Source organism: Oncorhynchus clarkii, chromosome 23 (assembly GCF_045791955.1).
Source record: "Oncorhynchus clarkii lewisi isolate Uvic-CL-2024 chromosome 23, UVic_Ocla_1.0, whole genome shotgun sequence".
Taxonomy (NCBI): Eukaryota; Metazoa; Chordata; class Actinopteri; order Salmoniformes; family Salmonidae; genus Oncorhynchus; species Oncorhynchus clarkii.
The window spans coordinates 10,329,929-10,339,950 of NC_092169.1; the positions used below are offsets into that span (position 1 = coordinate 10,329,929).

The 10,022-nt window shown below is 42.4% G+C and overlaps 1 protein-coding gene across 1 annotated transcript; it reads right to left on the minus strand.

Annotated features, from left to right (window-relative positions):
- On the minus strand, positions 1-10,022 carry LOC139382054 (sphingolipid delta(4)-desaturase DES1-like). Its single transcript, XM_071126013.1, has 3 exons — positions 9,724-10,022; positions 2,373-3,115; positions 1-1,091 (listed from the first exon to the last, which is right to left on the minus strand). Exons 1-3 carry the CDS (start codon positions 9,803-9,805, stop codon positions 945-947), a joined length of 972 nt encoding a protein of 323 aa, XP_070982114.1. The 5' UTR covers positions 9,806-10,022; the 3' UTR covers positions 1-944.

A 10,022-nucleotide genomic window follows, 5' to 3' on the forward strand; every position in this document is an offset into this window, starting at 1 on the left:
TAAGTCCGGAAAAGTTTATGTTCATCAGACAAAATATGAATGATTCTCCTCCATTACAGTAATTTACACATTTAAGGCCGCATTTGGTTTTTCCGTTAAAGCTCAACTAAACAAAACAAAGACAACGTTTGACCTTGGCTGAGATTCAAATCTGCATTGTCTCCAACCCATGATCGATTGAATCCCGGCCCTTGTCTTACCTTGCTTTGAACTAGCTTTCTCCCCATTGTATCAAAAATGACATTTAGCGAAGCGCAAATTAACTTGGTGCTTTAGGCTATCTGGATCAGTTATTGGACTGAGGTGTTGGCAAAATCACAATACAAAATGGCACTTGGATCAAAATGGGCTAAACTAAAGCTCAGAACATAAGTCAATATGTCCACACACACAGTCATGTGCTAAGTGCCGTCTACATGGAATGAAAGGGACATTTTACGATTGAGTGAGGAGAGAACAAACTATCCACAGCAAATGCAGATCAGTAGCATTGAAATAGGTAACTGTATATTGCTATACAGCCTCTTTCAAGAGTTATCATAATAATAAAAAAACAGGATCTAATATATTCTACATGTGCAGAAACAGGCACAAAACTCAAATCTAAAGATGTCAATTATACATATAAATTAATTCTGGAATAAAATTTGACTGGAAAAAATTGTCCACATAAGTTTCTAAAATGACCACAAGTGCAAAAAAATGGGTGAAATGACAACTGTAATTGTGTGTATTGACTAGCAGAACAAATTATTTTGTTTGTAAGGACGGACTGAACAAATTCTTACATACATGTTGCACATGTCCTGTCCACACATTCTCTTCACATTCAGTGCAAATGTGTATTAATATGCAAAAGCTGTAAATAGTATTGGTGGCGAGTTGGGGCTGGTGTCAGGTGCGTCAGTGTCGTTTTGTTACGAGAGTAGGAGAGCGGGAAGGATTTATTCCTGCTTGACATCTCCCTTCAGCCTCCTCTTCACACGAGAGTAGGGGCTGAGCTGGTCATCCATAATGAAGTCATACAGGACCTTCACCCACGATGTGTAGTGGGGCAGGTCATCATAGTACTCTGATGCTATTTTCTTCACCTAGGTTTAGCGGAAGAAAATAAAAAAACATTAGTCTAGTTTGCTACAATCAAAGATGATTATAACTAACCCAAGATAGGACATACGTTGTTGACATTGGGAACCAATTATACACAGTGATCAGAACAAACAAGAAGGTGGGCAGAGCCAAGCACAAGCTAGCGAGATCCTGGCATGTTTTAACATGTATTTGCATATTTCCATTAGGGAACACATATTTCCAGAAGTGCACACAGGTACTTCTGCCTACTCAGAAGTGCCCGTGTGCAATAACTCAATTCACCCTTGCACTCCTCCTAAACAATATAATTTTTTTATACTTTGGCAAAGGGTCAATTCTACAAAACTTAGTGCACTCATAACAGATTATTGTTTAGGGAACCAAAAACTGTAAGAGATTGGATGTTTAATCGATGATCAAATAAGCAGAACGTTGGCCCAGCTTCATCTTTCCCCTCTGCCTGCCACTGGACTTCCACTCATCACCATATTTGGTAGGACTGTGACAATACCAGTATCGCAATATTTTTTCCATGGCAAAAAAGAAACACAAAGCAAGCTAAACTTTTTGGTAATTTAAAAACCTACTGTATGTCAAATATTGTATGCTAAAGCTTTAAAAAAAATTTTTTATAAAACGCAACAACATAATGATGTTTGTTTCCAACATTAAGACTTTCCTAAAAAAAAGTTTCCTTGACACGGACGAGCGTCGCAGTACTAGTATCGTCCATGCCCTAATATTAGGTGGTGAGTGGAAGTTCTAACCGGAAGCTTCAGGTTTTTACCCTATGTGACATATCTGGGATTCCCCTTTCACCTCTCAGTACCAATCAGGGAAACTACAACAGATAAAGCGAAATCGCAGCAGTCCTGAATCATATAAGAATACTCATGATGCAACACATTTCCCCATAAACCAACATATAGGCATTCTTTGCACAATGGTGTATCATGCTTTAAATCATTTACGTCTCCAAACACAGAATGTTCTGTGAAATAGAGCTTAAGGTCAAAGTCTTCCTGTGTTTGTGGAAATGCTTTTCTTATGAATGAGCCTGGACAGACTGCCTAAACATATTTGGAGGAATATGGTTGTATCTTTTAAAAATATTTTTTTAAACATTTTTTATTACCCTCGTGTTGTATTACTTATCCTGTTTCATTGCGATAAGCAAGCAAATGCAAATAGTAAGTAAATAAAGATAATTATTAGCAGGGTTTTTTCCTGAATCAATAAGGGGCCCAGTCACCCCCCAATGTTGTTTTCAACATCCATACCATAGGTAGCCTACGTCCTGGAATGCTGGGGAAGTCGTGGTGCTCGTTGTGGTAGCCCACATTGAAGGTGAGCAGGTTGAGGGAGCCATAGTAGGAGTAGGTCTCATGGCCCTTGAGAAACATGTAGTGCTCAGCGATAAAGTGTCCAGAGATGGGGTGCAGGCCCATTCCCAGCAAGGAGCCCGCCATCATGTACACCACAGGCTTGGCTCCACACAGCCAGTAGAGGGCCACGTTGAAGGACAGCTGCACGGCCACGTTGGCCAGCTCCAGGCCGGTGATGGGCTTGGGGTTGATGCAGAGAGGGCGGATGGCGTAGAACAGAGGCTGGAGGATGATCCAGACAAACTTGCGGAAGCGTGTGCAGAAGAACCAGCCCTCAAAATCAGTAGGGATGTCTACGTCTATACCGTCTCCTCCCAGGTAGCGGTGGTGGTCCAGGTGGTAGCGCTTAAAGGAGGCAGAATACGGCAGCCCGATGGGCAGGTTAGCAAACATGGCAAACCAGCGGTTCCACATGGCCCTGTTGTTGCCAAAGGCCGTGTTGTGGGAGATCTCGTGGATGGCCAGGGTCATAGAGTGGTTGATGCAGCTGCCAAAGGCATAAGTCCAGAACAGGACCCATTTCCAGTCCAGGTCTTTGACCAGGTAGAACGCTAAGAACTGGATGATTACCATCATGCAAACAATCCACTTCAGCCTGGGATCAGGCCCCATGAGTGTCTTTATTTCTGGGTACTTTGCTGTTAGAAAAGAGAAAGAATACAAGTTTGGTTAATTTTCTAATTTGGCAAAGCACTAATCAAGACTTCATAAAACACTGATACACAACTCCTTTCTTGTAATGGTAGGTAACTGAGCTAAATGACTACCGCCCCGTAGCACTCACATCCGTCATCATGAAGTGCTTTGAGAGACTAGTCAAGGACCATATCACCTCCACCCTACCTGACACCCTAGACCCACTCCAATTTGCTTACCGCCCAAATAGGTCCACAGACGATGCAATCTCAACCACACTGCACACTGCCCTAACCCATCTGGACAAGAGGAATACCTATGTGAGAATGCTGTTCATCGACTACAGCTCGGCATTCAACACCATAGTACCCTCCAAGCTCGTCATCAAGCTCGAGACCCTGGGTCTCGACCCCGCCCTGTGCAACTGGGTACTGGACTTCCTGACGGGCCGCCCCCAGGTGGTGAGGGTAGGCAACAACATCTCCTCCCCGCTGATCCTCAACACTGGGGCCCCACAAGGTTGCGTTCTGAGCCCTCTCCTGTACTCCCTGTTCACCCACGACTGCGTGGCCACGCACGCCTCCAACTCAATCATCAAGTTTGCGGACGACACAACAGTGGTAGGCTTGATTACCAACAACGATGAGACGGCCTACAGGGAGGAGGTGAGGGCCCTCGGAGTGTGGTGTCAGGAAAACAACCTCACACTCAACGTCAACAAAACTAAGGAGATGATTGTGGACTTCAGGAAACAGCAGAGGGAACACCCCCCTATCCACATCGATGGAACAGTAGTGGAGAGGGTAGCAAGTTTTAAGTTCCTCGGCATACACATCACAGACAAACTGAATTGGTCCACTCACACAGACAGCATCGTGAAGAAGGCCCAGCAGCGCCTCTTCAACCTCAGGAGGCTGAAGAAATTCGGCTTGTCACCAAAAGCACTCACAAACTTCTACAGATGCACAATCGAGAGCATCCTGGCGGGCTGTATCACCGCCTGGTATGGCAACTGCACCGCCCTCAACCGTAAGGCTCTCCAGAGGGTAGTGAGGTCTGCACAACGCATCACCGGGGGCAAACTACCTGCCCTCCAGGACACCTACACCACCCGATGTCACAGGAAGGCCATAAAGATCATCAAGGACATCAACCACCCGAGCCACTGCCTGTTCACCCCGCTATCATCCAGAAGGCGAGGTCAGTACAGGTGCATCAAAGCTGGGACCGAGAGACTGAAAAACAGCTTCTATCTCAAGGCCATCAGACTGTTAAACAGCCACCACTAACACTGAGTGGCTGCTGCCAACACACTGACACTGACTCAACTCCAGCCACTTTAATAATGGGAATTGATGGGAAATGATGTAAATATATCAATAGCCACTTTAAACAATGCTACCTTATATAAATGTTACTTACCCTACATTATTCATCTCATACGCATACGTATATACTGTACTCTATATCATCGACGGTATCCTTATGTAATACATGTATCACTAGCCACTTTATACTATACTATGCCACTTTGTTTACATACTCATCTCATTTGTACATACTGTACCCGATACCATCTACTGTATCTTGCCTATGCTGCTCTGTACCATCACTCATTCATATATCCTTATGTACATATTCTTTATCCCCTTACACTGTGTACAAGACAGTAGTTTTGGAATTGTTAGTTAGATTACTTGTTATTACTGCATTGTCGGAACTAGAAGCACAAGCATTTCGCTACACTCGCATTAACATCTGCTAACCATGTGTATGTGACAAATAAAATTTGATTTGATTTTGATTTGATTTAATGTCATTCCAATTCAGAACTTTAATTGCTACAAACCAATCAGCCATTTCCTACAAATTGTAATCTTTGTAACTGTTTGCAGGACCTCAAGCCCTGGAGCTTTGCATCTTTGCTACTTCAGTCAAATGGCCCCCTAAAGCCAAGACAGGACTGGCCCAGAGATCCCAAACTGTCAACTACAAAACACAATTTATAAAAGGTGCCTGCAGGAACAGTCTGGCAATTGCAATTCAAAATTACTCTAATTATACCAGTATCTTATTTGACTAGCAGCCACACCAGGATATGAGACCACAATGATACAAGTACTTTCAAAGAATAAGGGCAATGTAAACAAGGTTACCAAATCCACCCTCCACTTGCAAATAAAGCAGTCTGCGAGTCACAACTTACATTTTGTGACAAAGTCATATCACTGAGAATGAATCTTATCGCTCCTGACTAAAAAGTAACCTAATGTGCACAAAGGGTGGTTTCAGATTAGGCCTACGCCTGCAACCACTAGGGCCCAGACGATGATTGACAAAAGCAAAGCACTGAGGGTTCAGCTTACTACAGCAGCGGTTCCCAAACTGTGGGGTGAGGGGTCCACCACCCCAAAAAAATAAATGTCATGTTCATGAGAACAAATTATACAGGAGGTCACGACTGGGACATGGGTGGTTACAGAGGGTTTTAGATGCAGGCCTATCAGTTTACACCACATAACAGGTAAAGGGAAGCAACACCAAAGAGAAACTGACTTATCCTTATTGCCTTGACTTCACAGCTGATGGAGAATGGGTGAAATGTAGAACTTGAAGAACTCTCCATAAACGCCCGTTTGAAGTTTTGGACAAAAACACATACATGCGAGTTATATACAAAGGAATAGGGAAACCTTTTCAGCAGGTAGGGAGAAGTCATTCTAACGATGTATGTGGTGCTTCCTAATCCACCCACAATTTCTGAGACCTAAACATCACCAGCTTGTAGTAGCCTACTTTAAAAAAAAAAAAATGTTTTAAGTGTTAGTAGCACCTACTACAGTGGACAAAAGTTAAGATTATTTTGTGTGTATGTGTTGGCCTAGCCTACATTATCACATGGATTTATTTAACTAGGCTATAAACTAGAAAGTGAAAGACGAGCCACGCTGACCTTGAGTTTACTGTGCTACTTTATAATGGATGTGTGGACAGACAGGACTGTTCAGCCTACTCACTGCAGTTCTTCTTGATGAATGAACTTTCAACTTTGTATCAATGGGGAATGGTGGTGTTTATCAAGGCAAAGATATAACTAGTGATGGGGAGAAAAAAAACTTGACAGTTACACATTGGGATATTATTTTTCACGATATATATCGTATTGTTTTGACAATGTCGCTACATTATTTTTGTGCTAGTTGGTTGCACCTGCACCAAAACGTTTCCATCTTTTTAAATAGGTACCTAATTTCTTTTCAGCACTTGTTTCCATGACCGATCAAAACTTGTTTTCTCACGACTCTCACATGTCCATCAGCAAAGGACAGACATATGGTGAGCAATATGTTTGGAACATTAAATCGCAATAAAAATCACAGTATCGAACTGCAATACATCGTGAGAATCGCAATACATATCGTATCGGCTCCTAAGTATAGTGCTAATATCATATCGCGAGGTCCCTGGCAATTCCCAGCCCTAGTTATAACCAAAATCGTACTCAACAACTTAAGTTACATTGTTGGCTTTCTGGGCAGTGTCCCATCACAGGGTAACACACTTCGGTTGGTTTCCTCAGTAGTACTGAATGATAAGGATGATAAAGGCTGACAGAGACAGGAAAAACTCAGGTGGAAGGTGGTGGGCTGGCTAGCTGACAATAGTCCAATGATCCTATCCAATTTCACTTCTTATCACTTTGTGGAGTGATCAAATTAATAGTTTGATTGGATTTTGGTGTGATGTCTGGACTAAATATTCTAAAAGGTCAGATTTACCACTTCTGGGAACTGACAATTCCTCTGGGATGAGAGAATCAGTGAGAAATCTTAGAATTCAGAGAAGTCTCCAAGATATAACAGAGCCACCTTTGCATAATGGTTTTCAAAATATTTACCTTACTTCCTGACCACATCGCCCGCGTTGTATGTGCAAGCATTGCAAAATAAATGTAGACATGCATGTTATTCAATAATTTAATCCAAACTGCTTGCGCACGTCAACGAGCGTCTGCGTAGCATGCACCGCAAGTCCCGTCTCTCCCATCTCCTCATTGGTTTTTAGGAGCATATACCCACATGGGTGTTTGAAAGATGAACTGAGGTCCACACGCCAGTCCAGTTGGTGGGGCACCTTAAAGTTGGTTGCCAATCGCCATATGAAGTCCACAGAAGAAGACTAAAGGAGAGATTACTAGAAACTAAGTAAGATTCACCTTTTATCTGTGGATTAATTACTGGAGTAGAGAACACACGATTGTGTGTGACTGAAAATTCTAAAAAGATACAGAAAAAAGGACCTTGTCCATTTCAGGTCAAATAACAACCCAATGTTAATATCCAAGGACAAATTAGCTAGCAACAGCAAGCTACCTAGCTAAATGGCCATGAATGTTTCATGCGTTTCGACCTGTCTGCAAATTAATACAGTTGTTTCAGAGTTCGTTTTGATATTTCAACCTGTGTGTCCTTATCGCGTCTGGTGTGGATGGACAAAAGCAACAAGTGCGCGATGGTGCATGCCCCATCTCATTAGGGCCATTTTTACCAGTGCCAGGAAGCACAGTTTAATTTTCACTATTAAGAAATCATACTGTTCCCGACAAAAGTTAGACTTAACCTAGTCCCCATTAATACAATACGTGGAGAGCCTGTCTTTTACTAGTGTAACCTGCATATTTTAGTAAGCTGTTCTAGTGGCCATTTGAGCTCACAATCAGAACATTTCCTCCCCCCATTGTTTTTGTTTCTATTACTTTTAGTTTCTTTCCTATTTAATTTACTTTTATAGATGCTTTGGTGGGTGGGTGGAGGGTGGGAGTGGAAGAATGAAGGGTTGGTGGTTGTACTGTTTTTGTTGTTATATCTGAAAATCTAGAAAAAGTTGTAAATATTTTTTTTTTTTTTTTTTTAAATCATAGTGTTTTTATTCATATTTTAAGAGTGCTTATGTTTTTTTGTTTGTTTAATAGGCTACTGAGAAAGAGAGGCCATGATGACTGCAGTTAATCTAGGGGACAAGTCCATGCAAAGAAATGCCACTTCCTGTGTAGGCTACATTGTTCTGTGTTTCGTCAAGGGGCTGTGTGGTGGGAGAGGCCTGAGGCATGTGTGATCACTGATCATGTGATTAGCATAAGCCTTTACATGCTTGATTCAATGTGATGAGCTCAGAAAGGGTCTACATACCTTACATGGGCTGTCCTACAGTAAACTACACTGAGATAAAAAGTTGAACGCCATCACCAGACTGAAATAGTAGCCCGTAGCCTCTCTGTTTATGATAGAAACTATCAGTGTCCCTCTGTGTCTCCTGGTGCTGCTGTACTCCCAGGGCATACAATGAATTACTCAGACAGGATATGTTTCCTTTTTCAATTAGTTCTTTATGACATCGACAGAGCCCGGACTCAGCACAAAGGGATGTTTTGCAAGTCAGCAATCAAGTTTCAAAATACAGTAATACTGCTAGTATAATGCACTTAGCATCATATGAAATATAGCCAGTATGAAATACTGTATTTCTAAAGCTATTGAAAACTTGATTGCTGACATGCCAAACATGTTGAGACTATATCAACATTGGACCCTCAGAAAGCCCACTCAACCCCAATCATACATGACAAGACCATGCATACAGAAGACCACCTGCTGCTCATTACAGGGGTTATCTGCACTTCAAAAGAAGGCCACGGTAATTATGGCCAAGGGACTACAGGTACCACACCCACAAGGCTTTGGCCGGCACACTAGCCCTAGAGATCAGCTGTGCCAGTGCCTCTGGCTTACGTCTGGCAACACTACTTTTCTAATTGTACGTGCTGCCCCCGCCCCTTTGTTCTCAGTTACAGTTGTGTCACTCCATTCCCATGACAATGCTCAACGGGCGAGTTGGCAAACAATAATACATATCAGTATTTGTAGCTAAATAGTTTCATGATTTTATCTTTTACTAGTTTACGCAAACGGTATTTTTCTCCTGAATCTTTACCATCGTGTAATCTCCAAATAGCTTAACGTTACAGGCTGACTAGTTAACTGTTCACTTTCAGGGAGTGGCGCAGTCAGTGAGTCTAGGGCCCGGGTCATGGCAGGGACTTTGTTGTAACGGTTTCCAGTTTGTGTTTAATTTGAGAAATAGCTAATTAGCCAATATTTAGCAAAACCACACCCGTACACAAATCTTTACACCGAATAATTGGCCTGGCTAGCTAAACGACAAATGTTAACTACTTGTTGGCAACAGTTATTGTTGAAACTAGATTAGCTGCTAGCTAACACCCCTCTCCCTGTCTGGCTAACAAGGTAAGTAACTAGCCAATGTTCGCTAATTTACTGACGCTAGCTAATTAGCTAACCATGAATCCGTGGCTGGAATGACCTACTGCTAGCTACATAGCATACTGTACCACACATAAGATGAAGAGGGTTGCCGTTAGCAGCCAGCTAGCTGTGATGCAAGACAAGATAAACATTAGCTAAATTATTGATTCATGAGCTTGCTAAGCAAACATGTGGTTTCATTAGCAAGTTAGATATCAGGTCTAGTTTAAAAAAATACAGAAGCTAATGTTAGCGTCTAACGTTACTGGGGTGTGGGGATTGCTCACCCAAAATGTCTTTCCTCCTGTCGGCATGTGGCTGATCTGTATAAACCCATTCGTAATCCTCACGAGCGACACGGTTACCCATATCTTTTTGTTGGTGTAAGTAACCGAAAATGAACGTCTCAAAACATTTGCTTTACTAAAAGTGTCAAGTTCACTCCCTGGTTACCTAACGGACTCACACCACCCTCTCCGGCGCTGCGGGACTGCGCAGTAATGTCGATTGGTCGTTTGCGAACAAACGGCTATTTTTGGTGAACGTCGGGAACCGAATCGCATCTGTGAATGACTCACTGAAAAGA